Source organism: Aristolochia californica, unplaced genomic scaffold (assembly GCF_029961685.1).
Source record: "Aristolochia californica isolate CCGP_79_NKW_82.1479 unplaced genomic scaffold, dmAriCali1.0.hap1 SCAF_9, whole genome shotgun sequence".
Classification (NCBI taxonomy): domain Eukaryota; kingdom Viridiplantae; phylum Streptophyta; class Magnoliopsida; order Piperales; family Aristolochiaceae; genus Aristolochia; species Aristolochia californica.
The window spans coordinates 4,601,054-4,620,483 of record NW_027182290.1 but is presented as its reverse complement, the minus strand read 5'-3'; the positions used below and the strand labels follow the sequence as shown (position 1 = coordinate 4,620,483).

At 38.5% G+C, this 19,430-nt stretch overlaps 3 protein-coding genes and 1 non-coding gene across 9 annotated transcripts; 3 read left to right on the top strand and 1 right to left on the bottom strand.

The window, feature by feature from the left end:
- Nucleotides 1-104: 104 nt before the first annotated feature.
- On the top strand, nt 105-5,211 carry LOC137942100 (uncharacterized). Its single transcript, XM_068787782.1, has 2 exons — nt 105-452; nt 3,927-5,211. The coding sequence occupies exons 1-2, from the start codon at nt 213-215 to the stop codon at nt 5,076-5,078; spliced, it is 1,392 nt and encodes a 463-aa protein (XP_068643883.1). The 5' UTR covers nt 105-212; the 3' UTR covers nt 5,079-5,211.
- A 2,982-nt stretch (nt 5,212-8,193) lies between these two features.
- LOC137941600 (uncharacterized) lies at nt 8,194-10,705 on the top strand. The gene is made up of 3 exons (XM_068787082.1): nt 8,194-9,204; nt 9,852-10,080; nt 10,166-10,705. Exons 1-3 carry the CDS (start codon nt 8,384-8,386, stop codon nt 10,328-10,330), a joined length of 1,215 nt encoding a protein of 404 aa, XP_068643183.1. The 5' UTR covers nt 8,194-8,383; the 3' UTR covers nt 10,331-10,705.
- A 5,154-nt stretch (nt 10,706-15,859) lies between these two features.
- Nucleotides 15,860-15,933, bottom strand: TRNAT-AGU (transfer RNA threonine (anticodon AGU)). Its single transcript has one exon. It is a non-coding gene; the product is annotated as a tRNA-Thr (tRNA).
- A 1,595-nt stretch (nt 15,934-17,528) lies between these two features.
- Nucleotides 17,529-19,350, top strand: LOC137941855 (E3 ubiquitin-protein ligase RZF1-like). Of its 6 annotated transcripts, none has more exons than XR_011110446.1 (3): nt 17,529-18,750; nt 18,982-19,083; nt 19,179-19,350. XR_011110446.1 is itself a non-coding variant. In XM_068787458.1 (3 exons), exons 1-2 carry the CDS (start codon nt 17,911-17,913, stop codon nt 19,073-19,075), a joined length of 927 nt encoding a protein of 308 aa, XP_068643559.1. In that variant the 5' UTR covers nt 17,529-17,910; the 3' UTR covers nt 19,076-19,083; nt 19,179-19,350. The 6 variants fall into 6 exon arrangements, 5 of the variants coding, with proteins under 5 accessions (XP_068643559.1, XP_068643561.1, XP_068643558.1 ...); XM_068787458.1 differs by having other exon boundaries at nt 18,989-19,083; XM_068787460.1 differs by having other exon boundaries at nt 18,989-19,109; nt 19,204-19,350.
- Nucleotides 19,351-19,430: the final 80 nt, after the last annotated feature.

The window sequence follows — 19,430 nt, the reverse complement described above, 5'->3', positions numbered from 1 at the left end:
CTCTTCTAACATGAGATGTGGGCATATTGAACTTTCCTTGATTCCCCGTTCGATACATGAGATACTGTTATAGGTGGGTCCTTCCCTTTTTGGAGTGTCTGGTTCTTGCCACGAATTCCGTCTCGGTTCAGTTCAGCCGCCGTGGTCTCCGCGCCTCTCCGCTTCAGAGAGCCGTTTCCAGGCAGAAAAATTCTCCCACGCAGCCGTTGGTTATGCTGACGTGGGCGTCGATTCCTTTCCCAAATGCCCAAGACCTTCAAATGCTGAAGCCATTCGGATTCAGACAGACGCGATTCGGCTCCTCCTTTTATCGTAGTCCCTGCCATTGGAAGAGGACAGTCGCCAACTCCACCAGCTCTGTTTCCATGGCGACCGCTTCTACAGTCTCCACTGAGAAAGAAGCTGCTTCAGGGTCGGAACAGCCTACGCAGAAGACCCCTTTGTCTTTGCAGGTAAGTGCACAAGATGTACTCATGCTGTGAGCTCTGGATTTTTGGGCAAGCTAGTCTTTTGAAAAGGGTTTTCCGTCTTCTTCCCTTGGACTTGTGTTCAATATCTGATTGCATGTTGGTTTGGTGTGTCTAAGAGTCCTGTTATACATTTTGAGTAAGGATGCGTTTTTTCGGTTGTTTCTACTCTTCAGGCCGTTCTTTTTACTTGTGAGCATCCTTCGATTTGACGCACAGATGGATTCTTGGTTTTCAGTTTTTAAGAAAGATTTTTTTTTTCTTTTGCTCTCCATATTTCATATTAAGAAGGCCAAGTATGCAATGGAACTAACAAATGATAGAGCGGAATGGGGAGATATTCATATAGCCTAGGTAACATAATTAGGAGAAGGCTCTGATGAATATGAATGAATCAATAAGGTTAGCTTTTTCTTGGTGTGCATTTTAGTATATTAAACCATTTTGTTACCTTAAGAGCTGGAGTTGGCTTTCAAAGTGTTGTTCAAGAGTGAGATCTATATAATCATTCATTAACTTCTACTATCCTGTGTGTGGCATGTGACTCGTCATCACCGAAGCACAATGTTACCTGAAGAGGATATCACTTATTCCTGATAAAAAGGAAGAAAAAGAAATCCCCTCCTTAGTATCAATTACTAAGGATACTCTAATCTTGCGTGGGTTAGACCTTTTTCTCTTTCGTTCAAAACCCTCTGATTTGAGAGGTAGACATCAATTTGAGTTCCTGACCACATCAAACAAGTGCTACAGAGCCACCCTTTCTTTGTAAACATATTGGTTTCGTACGGAAGAGATTGACCTTGAGAAAGTTGATCTTTTTGGCTTTGTATTTGTAATTGCTGTTTGCGAAGGGAAAGAGGAGCCAAGAGTGAAGAAGATTTGGATTGTCAACTAATGCATATTACTTCAACTAAATGACCTTCTGCATGCACTTCTCAGTGAACCTCTGCCAGATAATTGGCTGTTGCCTACATCTGCTCAAATCTTTCCTTGAGCACATCAGCCAGTTTTCGTCATTAGTTAGGTCAGGTCTCTGGTGATGATGATGATGATGATGATGTATTAATATATTAGTTGACTGTTAAATTTCTTCATTCAATAGTTTGCATGAAAGAAGATTTAAATTAAACACTATTAAGGGTGATGTTTAGTTCAAAGAAACAGACGAAAGCACAATTATTTGGTTAAAAGTAATATTTAAATGAACAACATTACTTTTCCTCTCTAATATGTCTAGGTAAAGATCACTTGGAAACTACTTGTAAATCGATTCAAAAGTTTATTGCTATAAGGTGTGGATGTGGACTTTTACAACAGCTCAGATTGCAGGGGCCTAAAAGCATTCCTATTAAAAGAGCATGTGATGTTATGGATGTTATTTGGAAGGATGTTTAAAAGTTGATCTCAGCTTGCTCTGAGAAAAGCACCTGATGCATTTGGTATTATCCAGGAATTTTTGGGTGTGTTCTTTTCTTTTCTTTTTTTTCCTTTTTTATTTTCTTTTTGTTTTGAAAAGTTGCATGATTGGATGGAAGAAAGGAGAAGAGCAAGAGAAAAGAAAGATCTGAGAGATGGAGAAAACAGTAATGAAAGCTGCATTGAATAAGGGCTCAGAAATCAATGAAAGTTGAAAACTAGAGTCCTAATATAAAATCTAGGTGGTTGTAACTTTATGAGAGATATACAAGTATGCAAAATAACCAAAATACCCCTACATCAGTATTTTAATACTCCCCCTCAATATGGGGAATAAATGTCAAATAGAGCCAGCTTGTCACAAAATACCAAATGTTCACACTTTCCAAGGGACTTTATAAACACATCACCAAGTTGTTCAGATGCATTCACATATGGGTGACAACCTTCCCTTGCATCACGACATCTCTAATGAAATGGCAATTGACCTCGATGTGTTTTATCCTCTTGTGGAAGATTGGATTACTAGCTATGTAGATGGCTGTTTGATTGTCACAATTCATAATCATAGGGTTTGAAATGTGAAATCCAAACACAATAAAAATTGATTTCACCCGCATGAGCACTAACTGTCTTAGTCATCGCCTTATACTTTGCTTCAAATCTAGAGTTAGCCACTACAACTTATTTCTTACTCTTGTATTTTACTAGGTTACCTCCAACAAAACAACAATACTAAGTGGTGGACCTCCTATCCATCTTGCACCCAATAGAGTTTGCATCAGATATCCCAACACATCAATCTTTTAATCAGCTATGCATCTAGTTCAATTCATGCTGCCACGGTGGTCAAATTTTGTGCCTATGCATGTAGAAGGAAGTTTGAAATCAGTGCATATTCCATAAAATGCATGCATGTTTTTCAAGCGTTTGGACATATATTTTATGACATCCTGGTGGTTCTCTATGATTTTTTTTTTTTTATCTCACTTTGGGGACCAAGGTGGTCCTGCTCTCAATTTATTGAGTAATATGTTTTTTCATAACATAAGGAAGCAAGACTTACATCCTTATGGTTCCTACACTACAAAACTAATGCACCCGTAGAGTTCCCTAAAAGTATTTTTTGGAGAAGGAGAGCACATGTGCGCATGGCACGCCACCTTAATGTGTCTTCCTCTCGTTTTTCTTAAAAAAAAAGCAAAAAACTTCCACGGGAAAAGAACATTGTAAGTATCACTGTTGGTAATAAGTACTGAACATCTTTCCCCACACATTTTGAAGTTCTCCATTAGGAAAGAAAAAACTTTGATTCTCAAGTTTGATCCTGTAGATGACAGTTCTAATTCTTCTCAGTAGTTATCTGATATCTCAGAAAAGATTTTTAAAGCTATCATGGTAATAGTGGTCAATCATATGCAAGTTATATCCTATTGCTCATTAGGTAGTTGTTATACCTTCAATACCAATGTGGTCTTACTTAATGGAGCCTTCTTCTGGCTGGAGGAGACCTTCAACCCATTTTGCTGCATCCATAACTGAGATTGATATTCCTCCGTGCTGGATAGCTCCTAACTACTGTGTTTTATGGTGCATACTGAACAGTTTCTTTTTATTTGTTTTATTCTCTTACACTGGAGCTCCATTAAGTGGAGCTATAGAAGAATTAAAGTCGTGTTGCTGTTTGTTGTTACAGTAATAATTTTCCACTGAGCCACCTACTATTATAAACATGGTTTTTTTACTCACCGAGTTGATCCGTGACGTGGATGGTTGACTCGAATTTGTGACTGGGCAAGTCAGGCTGGGGGGGGAGGGATCAGACTCGACCCCTCCATAATGGGTGGGTCCCCCCTGGCTCAGGTGGAATCCGACCACCAGACTCGCGAGACCTGGTCCTACTTGCCCAATCCAACTCAAAAAATCAGGATCTCAATTCCAATTCAGAAAACCATGTTTCTAAATTTTCTATTCTTTAACAAGCTCAATATTATGTGACAAAAATGTCAGTTGAGGAGAATACATGTCCTTTTTTCTCAGGTCTCAGAGCGATTGGAGAAGTTTAAGACCACAATCTTCACCCAAATGAGTTCTCTTGCCATCAAACACGGAGCCATAAACCTTGGCCAAGGCTTTCCCAACTTTGATGGCCCTGAGTTTGTCAAAGAAGCTGCCATCCAGGCAATCAGAGAAGGGAAAAATCAGTATGCACGAGGTTATGGAGTGCCTGACTTAAATTCTGCCATAGCTGCTAGATTCAGAAAGGATACGGGCCTTGTGGTGGACCCTGAAAAGGAAATCACTGTGACATCTGGGTGCACTGAAGCTATTGCGGCCACCATGTTGGGCTTGATAAACCCTGGTGATGAGGTGATCCTCTTTGCACCATTTTATGATTCTTATGAAGCAACTCTTTCAATGGCTGGGGCTAAAATAAAGGCTATCACTCTCCGCCCACCTGATTTTGCGGTTCCTCTTGATGAGCTCAATTCTGCAATCTCAAAAAACACCCGTGCGATTCTGATTAACACACCTCACAACCCGACTGGGAAGATGTTCACAAGAGAAGAACTTGAAGTCATTGCTTCTCTCTGCAATGAGAATGATGTATTGGTTTTCACAGACGAAGTTTATGATAAGTTAGCATTTGAAGCTGATCATATTTCCATGGCGTCTCTCCCTGGAATGTATGAGAGAACTGTGACTCTTAATTCTCTTGGGAAGACCTTCTCTTTAACAGGCTGGAAGATAGGGTGGGCTATTGCACCTGTGCATCTGACATGGGGAGTGAGGCAAGCCCATGCATTCTTGACTTTCGCCACCTCAACACCGATGCAATCAGCAGCTGCAACAGCTTTGCGAGCCCCAGATTCATATTACGAGGAGTTGAGGAGAGATTACTCGGCCAAGAAAGCAATATTGGTGGAGGGTCTCAAGGAGGTGGGCTTTGTGGTGCACCCGTCGAGTGGGACTTACTTTGTGGTGGTGGATCACACACCTTTTGGGTTGGAGAATGATATTGCATTCTGTGAGTACTTGATTAAGAGTGTAGGTGTGGTTGCAATTCCAACCAGTGTGTTTTACCTCAATCCTGAGGAGGGAAAGAATTTGGTGAGATTCACTTTCTGCAAGGATGAGGAGACTCTGAGGTCCGCAGTCCAAAGGATGAAAGAGAAGTTGAGGAGAGTGTAAACTTTGTTAGAGTTATACTCTCTGTTGATTAAAGTAGCACAATAAAGTGGATCATGTTACTTTGTCATGAGGGAAGTTTCTGAACTTGTGATCTTGAATTTGATTGGTAAACATTGTTTTTCAAATGAAACTAGTTTGGACTTTAACCTGCTATGTCATTCAAATGATCAGTTTATACTACCGAAAATTCTTGTGGAAACTGCTGTGATAGCGTGCAAATAAATGTCCGGACAGTTCCACCCTTCCAAGAAGCTTTAACTGTCATCGTTTATGGAGAGGTTGCTCACTGCAATCATCTATTTACAGGCAGTTGGGGGGTACTCATTAAAGCTGTGTTTGGCAGCATGGAAATTGAGGAAAAGGAAAAGAAAAAGAAAGAGAAAATGAATAAGATTTATTTTCTCTTGCTTAGAAGTTGAAATAAAATATGAGAGAAAATAGAAGACAAACAATGTTTCTCTGTTCAGGTGAATGTGAAAAATATAAAAGAAAGTAGGAAAATTGAAAAGCCACTCGTTCCCTCCAAAAGCAGGAGAGCCAAAATTAGGAGCAGAAAGCCAACCGAACAACAAGAGAAAGAAGTCCTGTGAATGATTCACTTCCACTATACTAATGAGAGGAGAAATTAGATACAAGTGTGGAAAGAAGCATCAAAATGGCTTGTTTTGAAGGACGGAATTGAGAACATGCCAAAATTATAGAGAGAAGTAGAAGCTAGGGAGGAGAAACGGAAGGGAAGAGCAAAAATCGTGGCATGAGCACATGTGTAGCTCGAAATCAACACGGGCAGTGCTAAAAAGGGTATATAAGCCTGAGTGGATCAAACAGTGAAAGCCAAGTAAAGAAAGAAGGGAGCCAAAGTCAGACTGTGAGAATTCTATTCGGAGTTTTGAGTGTTACTGCTTCCTGAATAAAGAAAAAAGTTACATGCCAGAATAATGATGTTTTCAAATAAGTGTTCAATTTGGTGAAGACGGAGAGAGGCAAGGAAGCGGAGGTAGAGGAGAGGGCCCCAGCCTACCCTTTTCTTTCGGTTCGATGGAGGTGAGCCGGACAGAGCCGCCGGTGGAAGTGGCTGCCTCCATGCCAGCATGTGGGCAGGAGAGAGCAAAAAGATGGAGCCCTCCTTGTCTTTCTTTCTTTTCTCAATATATTTTCCTATATTTTTCTAAAACTAATTCTTATATTTTTCAATTTGAATAATATAAAACTATTTTTTTTTTCATCATTTGTAACATGTCTCAAATACAAGAGAAATAAAGAAGAATCAAGCCAAAGAAATTCTAGTGAAACATTATGATCAATAAAAAAAATGTTTTTATAGCATTTTGTTACATGTTCTTATTGGCACAAACACACCCCATCATAATATATATGTTATGAAATGTAGGCTTATCGGAGAAATACAAAGAAACGCACCTTCCCGATTCAGTCGGTGTTACCATGTGAATCCCCCATTACAACGACTCGTGTGCCTACATACAAAAGAAGTAGAATTTCAAGAGTATAAAGTATTTACATATTTTCCAAAAATATTGAGGTATTTATTTTTGGGGGCATCATAAATAATTAATAGAGTAAATAATTAATGAAGAAACTTTGAGGTGGGTGATGTCAGAGTAGTTCCATCTACTCTTGTATGCGGTAGTTTTTCGTACCTAACAGATCGGTGTGTTGGGTATATTGGCTAGCCGTTATCATGGTATCAGAGTTGGGCACGCCACATCCCGTGAGAGGCGCTCAAGAATAGGCAGGATGGGTGTCAGAATGGTTCCGTCCATTCTTGTAGGCGGTAGCTTTCAGCACCTAACAAATCGGTCTGTTGGATGTATTGGCTAGCCGTTGTCAGGTGGGCTATATCAAATTTGAGGGGTCCTAATACTAAACAACTCTACTACCAAGTTCAAAGCTCAAAGACGTATAGAATGGTTCACTTGGTGATCAACCCTCTTGCCATGCATCACATGACATCAATGATGTCATTCTTTAATAATAAAAAAAAAAAAAATGAAGGTTAGAAGAGCAAACTTCTCAAAATGAGGTAATGGCCAAACCATTTTGGGCTCCTCCCACTTGTTTATGCCAATAAGGGGAGTAATCTCCCATGAAGGGAAGGGAGTTATTAATAAAATAACTCCCACAAGAAAACATAGGTTAAAAGTTGTCAAATCACAAAGTTGTATTTAATCCCCACCACCATCACAAAAACACTCCAAATTCTCTTACTCTTCTAAGAAAACATCCAAACACAAACACTCATAAAAGTACTCTAAGAAGCTTGAGGAAAGAAAACTTTTTTATAAAGTGCCTACTTATCTAACATGAAAGATTATTCTCCTATGCATGTTCCATACCAAATGAGTACACCACACTCCTGACCAAAATTAGTGTAACTTGTTGTATCGATATATTTTTTTTCCGACTATAGAATCAAAGGTACCAATTGGCGAAACTTATCGATGTGCCAAATTCGAAGGACCCCAATATTTACATGTTGCACTAGGCTAGGGTCATAACTGGTGTTATACAAGAACCAACAAATTGTGGCTATCATGTATTTTATTTTACTTTTTTAAATATTTTTAATGTAAATAATTATTTTTAAATATGAACCAGAAAAGAGTCACAAGACAGTTTAGACTTTACTTTATAATTATATATCATCTTATTTTATTTATTTATTTATTTATTTTGGGGGGTGGGGTGGGGTTTTTGTGAAAAAGTTTTCATAAACGGAATTTGGAAGTGGACCCAAGGGCCCTTTCGTGGAGGATCCGGTTTCAAAATCCGGACCGCGGATGCTTTCTTTTAAAGCAATCCAACGCTACACGTGCCGAACAAGAAATACAGTACACTGCACCTACTAAACGGAAAGTGTTGCCGGACCCACCACACGTTCTGTCGGATCCCAGATCCGATGACCGGATCTTCCAATCTAAGGGCGACTCATTCTATGCGAGAAGAAAGCCGCCGGGGACTTGTATGACGGTTGATTTAAAGATCGACGGTGCACATTGAAAAGAAGCGGTCCGTTGAGAATCTCGCTCGCTCTCGCTGACTATAAAACCCGGTTCCCTAAACAGTTCGTGAAATTTTGTGTCCTTCCACTCCTCCGGTTTCCAGTTCCGTTTCTACTCCTCTGAGGTTATCTGCTGATCTGTACTTGGTTGTTCATATCTTTGAATCTGCTGCTTCTGTTCCAAGAATTACCGTCTGGGTTTCTGCAGAAGATGTCAGTCATAAGAATCTCTCGATACAGGTCCGGGGACTAAGTGAAAGGAAGAGGGGGAGGGGAAAATATCGTCATGGAAGGGAAAAGCCCCAGCAAGCTGACGAGAACTCAGTCGTCCCTTCTTCGCTCACCTACTGTTCGATCATCCATTCATAGCCTCTCGTCTATAGACGAGGAGTCGCAGGCCTTGGAGAAGCCCAAACCCCATAAGCCTCTTTCCTTCCCCGTGGGCGGCCATGTCTCGGTCGCCTCCGCCCACCGCGCTCTGCAGATTCTTGCCGGCGCTGCCTTCTTGGTTTTCTTCTTCTTCTTTTTTACGGAAGAAATACCCGTCTTCCCCAACTTGTTAGTTCCTGCGATTCTTGTCGCCGTCGCGTTCCTGGCGAAAAGGGGTTTTGCTGTTAAGAACTTTTGGGAGGATCGGAGCCGGAAGAGGAACGGTCTCCCGAAGGGGGTTTCCGTTGATTGGACTATCGGCGGGGGTGGTGATTCTTTGTCGTTGAAGAAGGATCGGAAGAAGATTGTGAGGGAAGGGGTGGAGTTTTACAGTAATGGGGATATCTACGAAGGCGAGTTTCACAAGGGTAAGTGCAACGGAAGTGGAGTTTACAATTATTTCTTGAATGGGAGATACGAAGGGGATTGGATTGATGGGAGATACGACGGATACGGGATTGAGAGCTGGGCTAGAGGGAGTCGGTACCGTGGCCAGTATCGGCAGGGGTTGAGACATGTATATGGAGCCTACCGGTTCTATACAGGAGATAGTTATGCAGGAGAATGGTTCAACGGACAGAGTCATGGAGTGGGAGTTCAGACCTGCTCCGATGGAAGTTCATATTTTGGCGAATTCAAGTGCGGAGTGAAGCATGGCATCGGCTGCTATCACTTCCGGTGAGTGCGTAACCTGATATCGCTTAATTCTTTTGCAATTGATCCCGTAGAGGATTGTTTTCCCTCTTTTTTTTGTTTTCCGATTCCAATTTTGGATTTCTCTTTGTTCTTCCAGTAAACCTTGTTTGTTTTCCTCACCTTTTCGCCGTTACTTCAGTGTAATTCTCTTCGTTTGGGGAATAAAACTCTGGGTTTTGATCTTCTTAGTTTGCGTTTCTTGCTTACTGGGGACCCGGAAATTCGTGGGTGGATTGGACAGTTAGAATTTACCGTTGATCGTCTCTGGGTTTTCTTTTTGGGGAAATTTTTTAACCTAGTAGTAAATACTGTCCTACCAATTTCTTGTGACTTTTTTGTCTTGGTATTTATATCTTGCATGGTTCACTGTTTGTTTCTGTTCATGTTCTCTGGATCAAGATCGGGTGAACAGTAGAGTATCTTTAGGCTCTTAATTTCTGGTTCATAGATTTACTCACTGAAATCTGCATGCTTTCTGAATCATTTGATGTCTGTAAACTCTCTTTTGATGGGAAAAATAAGAGAAATAAGCATCTCTTGTTCAATCTGCTGGGTTAAGATTAAAGCATTCTGAGGGTCGCTACTCAAACCTGAAAATATCTTCTAAAGGTAAAATTAAACTCTTGCAGGAATGGAGATAGATATGCAGGGGAATACTTTGCTGATAAAATCCATGGATTTGGAGTGTACCACTTTGCCAACAGCCACTGTTATGAAGGATCATGGCATGAAGGCCGGAAACAGGGCTTTGGAATGTATACTTTCCGGAATGGTGATACACAGAGCGGAGAATGGGACTCTGGAGTTCTAAAGAACTCCTTACCGCCATCATCTGATTCGGTCCTCCGAGCTGTTCAAGTACATCCTTAGTTCATTCTTGCTCTGAAATTTTTATCTATTCAGTAACCCGGATCTCTAATTGTTTCACTGATCATTCTTCTAGGCTGCGAGAAGAACAGCAGAGAAAGCTATTAGAGTTCCTCGAGTGGAAGAACAAGTGAACAAAGCTATAATGGCTGCAAATCGAGCAGCCACTGCTGCCAGAGTTGCCGCCGTCAAAGCTGTCCAGAACCGGATGGACGGAAAATTTTGCAACTTGGATGTCTAAGAACAGGCTCGAGTCGCATTGTATTTTTTTCTAAGCTATGTGTGCCCCTGTACTGCAGAGTTAGGTGCCGGACCCGGCTAGCAAAAAACTCAGCAGCCGGATGTCCAGCCGTGTTTGTAACAGAGAAAGGTGAGAATGAGAAAGAAGACTGACAAACCCCCTTCGTCCCCCTGGTGCTTGGGTCTAATTTTGTTAACATGCTTCATAGAGAAAAGTTGGTCATCACTTCTGTAACCTGTAAATAAACACGAAATGTAGATCAATTGAATATGATTTTTCCAAGCTTTTTCATCTCATGTTTTGTCAGTATGGAGGAGGGGGGGACCCATGTGCTGCTCTTTCTCTTCACCAGCATGAGTGGATTTTTTGCTTTCTTTTTGCCAAATGGTATCACTTTCCACTTTTGGGTTTCGAACCCATGTTACAGTGATCCGCGTCTGCCATTTTCATGGAGGAATCTGGTCTTCACTTTCTGTTTTTTAATTCAAATTGCTACAGATCTTGAATCCAAAACAGGGATAGAATAACTGGGTGTCCCCCACCTCTTATTTTTTCTTTGCTTTCATCTCTCCTGCCAAGTTCTTCAACCACTCCCACCTACATCTCAGAAACAGAGTGATAAACATATCCAGGTTCAGGGGACAATAATGGATGGTTTTGTCTGCTTTTGACTCCAACGAAGAGCTTGGTGTTTTGGTTGTTATGAGAAGGTTTTGAAAATCCCAAGGGGGGTTTGGACTTGAACTGGCCTGCCATTATCGGGAACATGCTATCTTCTTCATAAAGATCCAAGACGGGAGATTAAACAAAGCAAACTGTGTTTTTTTTAGTCTTACCCTGTGTCGAGATGTTTCTGCAGTGCATCACATAATGTGGCATGTCAGTCCAACCTTCCCTTTGAAAATTAAAGGCTACTTCTGCTTTGGGCATAAAGCTTCTCCCATTATAATATTAAAACTTTTTCAGGAGAGGCTTTTCAAAGGAAACCTTGTGCGTGAAGAAGGGAAAAGGTTTGATTGGTTTTTTCTATTGGATACGAAGATCTTCACCATTTGAGATGATCTTTCTTTCTAAAGAGAAGTCTGGATCATAGGAAGATAAGGTTTTGCAGGTTTTCTGAGGGCCATGGGTTGAACCCATGAGAGTGTGCCATGTCTGACCAATTTTCAAGTAGGGGGCAAGTTGAGAACTGAACCCCCTCCAAGATCTCTCTTTTTGGTTCAAAATCAAAGTTTTCAGAGCAGATCAGGAGTTCAAATTATTCAAAGCTTCAATGCCTTAAGAATGAGATATTAGATGGTGTTGAGGGGAATTATGGGATGAGGTTTCATCATTAAGGCATCTCAGTGGAATTAATTATTGGAATATTTATCCACTTTGCATATCTTAATGACATTATTCATGTGAAAATGAACTTGGCAAAGAAATAATCATCATTATCTGCAAGTTTACATGATCATGGTGAGCACATGAGAACAATTGACTTGAAGTTTATTTGAAGAGATGACATTCAGCAGAAGCAATTTATGCTGGGATTTGCCTGGTGGCCTACCTAAGCCACACTTCTTAGGTATTCTGAAGAGAAAATTATATAAAATGGTTGATTGACATCAGAGAGAAGACTTCTCTCCCCCTGAATGAGTCTATTTTCTCTCTCCCCCTCTGACAAATGCTACAAAACTTTTAAACAGGGCAAGGTGGCATCTCAAATAGGCTTTGGCTTCAATGCAGATGAGACTTAGATGATTTCCCTTTGACAAGGCCTCCAGTTATGAGTCTTTTATCTCTCTTGTTTCCTTCCTCCTGGCACACTTCTGTTTGGAGATCTCACTTTTGGGATTACTTAGCTTAATGAGAGAGAAAGCAAGAGCTATCAAGCCACATCATGTTGATTTGTTTTATTCAAAAAGAAAAATAGGATGTTGATGTGTTTGTTTGCATTAACAATATAGTGTATGATTTCATCATGAAATAAAATAAAAATAGTTTTAGTAGTAAGCAATTGAATATGACATTTTGGGTAGGTTTATCTTTCTGCCAACCAGGCTTGTGCTTGCATGGGAAAGAAAATACTCCTTTTGCCTTTAAAGAAAATCATGAATGGGATAGCACCGACCTCCACTAATGGAGTTGATACATTTGCTAGATCCTGAACTGTTGTTTAACAATATAAAACCTACGCTTTGCTGTTAACCAGAGAGGAGGAGAAAAACAATTGTTGAATGTCCCATGAGATAGTAGGCAAGAAATGCATAGGACAAACTTTCATTCTTTGTCCTCATGGGTGGCCTCCAACTTCACTATAAAATATCTTTAATCAATTACCAATTGATTTGGCAAAAAAATAAATATGAATTTCTCCATTCGCTCATTTGAAATACCACAACACCAAGCTAAATCGGTTCGCAAACCGTTCGAGATCGGTTCAGTTCAGTTTGTACTTGAGTTCAGGTCGAGTTCAAACTTGAAATAAGACATGTTAAGTATAACAAGCCAAATTCAAGATTTTTCAAGTTCAGCTTGTTAGTTTATGAAAATACCCTTTACTCTAATTGCTCTTGTCAAATCCTTCTTTAGTTGGTTGATAGTTGCTTTTATTTATCTCAAACCTCAAAAGGGTCGATTGTTCAGCCCTTTTGGGTTCCTTAACCTCTAATGTTATTGTTTTCCAATTAAATAAACACTATTGATAGAGGTGTTTGCTCTTATTAAACTGGTTATTATACTTTAGTATGCTCCATCGCAAAGTCTTGGACTCCTTTGTGATACCTTGAAGTTCAATAGTACCATAGCCATCACTATACTTTTTTTTTATAGTTTTAAATGTAGGCTGGAGCTCGAAGTCGGCTCGAGCTTGGGCCCCACAACCCCACCCCCGCTCTCTCTCTCTCCATAAAACCGATCTAATCTCGGACCATTTGTGCCCCGTCCCCTTAAAACCCATCTCTGACTTGTCCCTCCCCCATTTTTTAACCTCGTCTCATCCCTGTGGGTCGGGTTTGGTGAAACCCCTTCTCAACCTAAAACTCAAGGGGTTTTTGTTCCCCTTCCCCAACCTCGACTTTCGGGGATGAAACTCAAAACCCAAACTCGGGGTTTTCAGGTGAGGTTGAGGTCATGTTGAGTCAAATTTCCATGAAACCAACTCGATGCCCATCCTTACACAAGAGAGAATTTTAGGCATGTATTCTTAAAAAAGGATCAAATAGTTACATGTGGGCCATGCATATCACATATGTGACATATGGGGACCAAGTAAGTGGATGCTTTTACAAATTGATTAGAATGATTTGACCTTGGAGAAGATGAGGATCTTAATAATTGATGAAAATGGTTATAGATCTGAATCATTAGATTGACAATTACTGAACTAACCGGTTATATTAAACTATCACTAATCTGAACCATTAAATGGACGGTTTTTAGTCTAAATGATCAGATAAAATGGTTATTAATTTGATTGTTAGATGAAGCGGTTACATATCCGAATAGTTAAATAAGACAATTATTGATCTCAACTATTAGATCAAGTGGTTATAATCTAAAAGGTTAGATGAGGTGGTTACTGATCTAGATAGTTGGATCATGCAGTTATAGATCTGAATGGTCATATAAATACAAAGAACTATATAAATAGACCTCTCAATGATGTGAGATAGATAAAATGGCATACACATCTAAGAAGGCATAAGATTTGTTACATCTTGGGGAGGGATCTCTAATATTTTGTATCAAGTCTATTGAAAGTACTATTTTGAAAGAGATTCCATTTTTGAAATGTTATAATGGAAAAGTCCAAGAATATAGTGAACAAAACACTAAAACATGAACTTTTAGATGGAAAGAACATTACTAGATGGGAGGACATTAGAGTGATTGTAAATGAACCTCCTATTAGTAACTCTGAAGACCATGTATCAGGAAGATCAGACACTAAAAATAAATAGTAAAAATAATTATTATTGTGTAGTGGATCGATTTTTGGTGTTCTCAATAGTAGTTTATATGACATCTACTACTCAGATGCAAAAAATAAATGTGAGATATGTGTCCAGTCGAAACAGCCTAGGAAGTCATTTAAGTCAATAAGTAGAAACTCTTAAACTACTTGAGCTTATATATAGTGACATTTGTGATGTGACTCGTATTTTTACCAGATCAGGAAAAAATATTTTGTTAGTTTTTATATTGTAAAAAAAAAGTGTAAAAATTGTTAAAAAAAAAAAAAGTGTTGAAACTATTCAAGTATAAAAATTGTAAATTAATTAGCATACCATATAATTTTAGCATAAAATTTAAAACGAATGGTGGTGACAGTGCTTCTCAATTGAGGTATTCTCAAAGTATTGAAAGTTTAATATATTTATCAAATTGTACTAAATCATATATTTCTTACATTGTAGGAAGATTGAGTAGATATACAAGTAACCCTGATAAAACTTAATGGGAAGTTATTGAAAAGACTTTTGAAACATCTAAAGATATAATTATTGTTTATCCGGTGCAATATAGGAGGAGACAAATCTCTTTCGAAGACAAAATAAACACCTCAGACCTACTAAAGGTATTATTTAAATTATTTATTTTTGTGTGATTGGTGAAGCAGTTCGACAAAGAGGTAAGCATTGACACCACCTTTATTATGTTGGATTTATTTGTCTTATTTAAGTTATGTGAGTGATTATTTGTACCACCATAGGAATTCAAAATGTTGACCAATTTTTTATTAAAAAATTTCCTTTGATCCATCTTCTAGGACTCTTATGAGAGCAATACATGACCCATTTCTTTATCCTCAACATTTTTTAAAGGCAAGAGAAATTAAGAGAAATCATGTTAAAATCCTTTCATCCCAAATATTGGCATAAACAGCTAAAAAGTTTGGTTAAACAAAAAAAATTAATTAAATTTATATTCTAAAGAAAATGAAGAGGATGGAAAAGGTAAAGGGAGTAAAATTTTTTATTAAAATATTTATTTTGATTTTTTTTTTTTGAAAATGCAGACATTCATTAAGAACTCCATCAATCCACCTATAGATATTGCTAATCAATATGACAAATAAACTTAGTCATGAGGTGAGTTGCATTGAGGGATTGTCAAGTGGTCCATGAAAGTGAAGCTTCCTTTAATTTGTATTAAATGATGTTGTCAATGGTTGCTTGAAGTTGAAGCTTTGAAAAGGTGGATTTCTTGAGGCCCCAAAGTCAAGTTAGGAATGAATAAGAGAGAAATTTATGTAGGAAGAAGGTACAAGCTTTTGAACAACTCTTATGAATTATGAATGGGGGGTGGAAGGAAGGCAAGTGTGTATTCAAAGCTTTTTAGTTTTTCTTCCAGCTATTAATGATTCTAGCATGGTCATGAGATGATGATTCCTTGGGTGGGACCTCTACCATGGTAAAATATTTTTACCTTAATGTTAATTGATTAGTTTTAATTAAAATTAAGTAAGGTGAATTAGTGAAGGAGATAATGAAATTTATTTATTTTTAAAAAAATTAAGGTAAAAGAAAAAAAAAACTTCCTTGCTTTCATTGAGAGTTGAACTCAAGACCTCCCGCTTACTAAACGGGTGCTCTAACCAACTGAGCTATGAAAGCTTGGTTGTCTAAAGTTTCTTCTTTTATAATAAAAAAATGAATTCAATAAAAGGACAAATTTGGTAATTTTATCGATTTACTCAATTTTTATTTAACATATATTAAATAAAAAAAAATTTATTACTCGAATAAGCACATCGATTATCGATTCTACCATCTGATAAATAGATAAATGAATAACATATAGAACAACCTATTCAATATACCAATAATATTTTTGATTACCCGATTATCGATAGATAAATGAATAACATATAGAACAACCTATTCAATATACCAATAATATTTTTGATTGCCCGATTATCGATTCTACCATCTGATAAATAGATAAATGAATAACATTTAGAACAACCTATTCAATATACCAATAATATTTTTGATTACCCAATTATCGATTCTACCATATGATAAATAGATAAATGAATAACATTTAGAACAACCTATTCAATAAACCAATAATATTTTTGATTACCTGATTATCGATTCTACCATCTGATAAATAGATAAATGAATAACATTTAGAACAACTTATTCAATAAACCAATAATATTTTTGATTACTCAATTATCGATTCTACCATCTAATAAACAGATAAATGGATAACATTTAGAACAACCTATTCAATAAACCAATAATATTTTTGATTACCTGATTATCGATTCTACCATCTGATAAATTGATAAATGGATAACATATAGAACAACCTATTCAATAAACCAACAATATTTTTGATTACTCAATTATCGATTCTACCATCTGATAAACAGATAAATGGATAACATTTAGAACAACCTATTCAATATACCAATAATATTTTTGATTACCCGATTATCGATACTACCATCTGATAAATTGATAAATGGATAACATATAGAACAACCTATACAATAAACCAATAATATTTTTGATTACTCGATTATCGATTCTACCATCTGATAAATAGATAAATGAATAACATATAAAACAACCTATTCAATATACCAATAATATTTTTGATTACCCGATTCTACCATCTAATAAATAGATAAATGAATAACATTTAGAACAACCTATTCAATAAACCAATAATATTTTTTATTACCCGATTATCGATTCTACCATCTGATAAATAGATAAATGAATAACTTATAGAACAACCTATTCAATATACCAATAATATTTTTGATTACCCGATTATCGATCCTACCATCTGATAAATAGATAAAGGAATAACATTTAGAACAACCTATTCAATAAACCAATAATATTTTTTATTACCCGATTATCGATTCTACCATCTGATAAATAGATAAATGAATAACATTTAGAACAACCTATTCAATATACCCATACCGATAATACCAAATACAAATAGAATTATATATAGAATAGCTTATTTTCTTCCATTTATATACCTTTTGCAACTCTACCATTTGCAACAAAATAGTGGGCAAGGAAGTAGAAGCTTGCCACTTTCCTATTCCTTCTATTGGTGGATTAAGAGCCAATCATCTCCTTTGTTAACAGGGTTTTGGCCCTCTCTTCTGTTTTTTTTATTTTTTTATCTCCTTTTATTTTGCGATTTCTCTGAATCCCTCTTTCCATGCATAATCTGATCGGCAATGGTGGTTTTACTTTCTGGAATTAGTTACCTTCTTCATTCTGAAATTTCTGATTCTTGAAGAGACACAATACAGAGTAGTTTCTGGAATTAGTTTAGGCATCACTCATTCCTTCCCTCCTCTCTGCTTCTGACTCCGCCGCTCCTAGAAGAATCGCTTTCTGCGAAGCCGAAACCATGCTTGGAGTGGGATGTTTTAATCGAGAGAATAACTTTGGGATATCCAGAAAGCAATCCCCATTTCCCTCTCTCCCTCCCCTCCTCCCTCTGTATAAATCACTTTCCTCTTCCATCTTCCTCACGTTTCCACTTCTCCAAGGTTACAGATACAGGAACCCAGGAAACAACCACAACCCGTTCGAGAAACAGCTTCATCCATGTCTCAGAACCCTCCTCGTATTCTTAGAGTCAACCTTTTCAGAAACTTCCACCTCTATTGGTGCTACCAGTGCCAACGGACGGTCAGAATCTCCGTTCCGGCGTCGGATATCTTCTGTCCGCGCTGCTTTGGTCAATTCATCGTCGAGCTCCAATTCCCTCGTCCCCGCTACGTCGTCGAGTTTTCCAACATTGAGGCGTCCCCCCGGGACCGCCTTCTTGAAGCTCTCTCTCTCATGCTTGGGCCTGCGCCACCGCGGCTTTCAGATGAAAATGCCAGACCTCGGCCGAGGAACGAGCCTAGGTCCTGGATCATCTTCCGTCCTATAGACCGCGTTCGCCCCGCGCCGCAATCGCCGCCTTTTGACAATCCCATGGGGCCACCCGCGGCGGGTACCGATCCCAGAAACTACTTTTTCGGTCCTAGGTTAAATGAACTCATCGAGGAGATCACCCAAAATGACCGCCCCGGACTGCCTCCTGCGTCCAGTTCGGCGATTGATTCGATGCCAACGGTGAAGATAACCCAGGCCCATTTGACTGAAGCTTCAAATTGTCCCGTCTGTAAGGATGATTTTGAAATTGACGAAGAAGTGAGAGAGATGCCTTGCAAGCATGTTTACCATTCGGATTGTATTGTTCCTTGGTTGAGGGTTCACAATTCATGTCCGGTTTGTCGGCTCGAGTTGCCGAATTCGTACGTCGATGAACAGCAGAATAATGAGGCCCAAGCCAGAAGAGAAGACGAAGAGTTAACGGGTCCCCGTCGACTGGGAAGATGGAACCCGTTTGCTTTGTTATGGCCTTTCCGATCTAGATACGGCTATCGTAATTCTCAGGTGGATGACATTTCCAATACTAGTCGTAATACTTTTCTTAAAACATGGAATCCTATCCACTGCAACTACTCTTCTTCATCTTCTTCAAAATTCGCTGTCAGTTTTTTTTTTTCTGAAATCTTCTTCTTTGCTCCGGAGGTTCTTGAATTTCTCTGCAATAAGTTTCTGTTTCTTGCTTAATCATTTGTTTGATCTGACTGTATCTGCGTTATAACTATCTACTATTTCCAGCATTTAGTTAATGGTGGCGGTCTTGGTTACCTCTTTCCTCCTCTATAATCTCGGCGGCTGGTTTCGAAGCCATGAAACTTCCCACTCAGATTAAGTTCCCATGTAAATTCTGAATTTGAATGAAGCTGGTAATATCTTCATCTCTGGAACCTGCATTTCCATTAATTTAGCTTTGATCTTGGTATTAATTTTTTCAGCTCACCTTACACCATCGTGAAGCAGGAGGGAGGGTTCTGAATCTCTCCATTAATCAGATACTGAAGCTTCGGTCGCTGGGTGTTCACTTGATGTGGAGATTGAAACAGCTTCGTTTGTATAAATTATTGTTCTTCTATGTGAAAATCAATAATAATTTACGATTTTCTTGTTTCTTCCACATTGATCCCTACATAAATAAACGTAGAAGAAGAATAAAACGTGGATCAATCGTAACCGATCATTTAAACTAG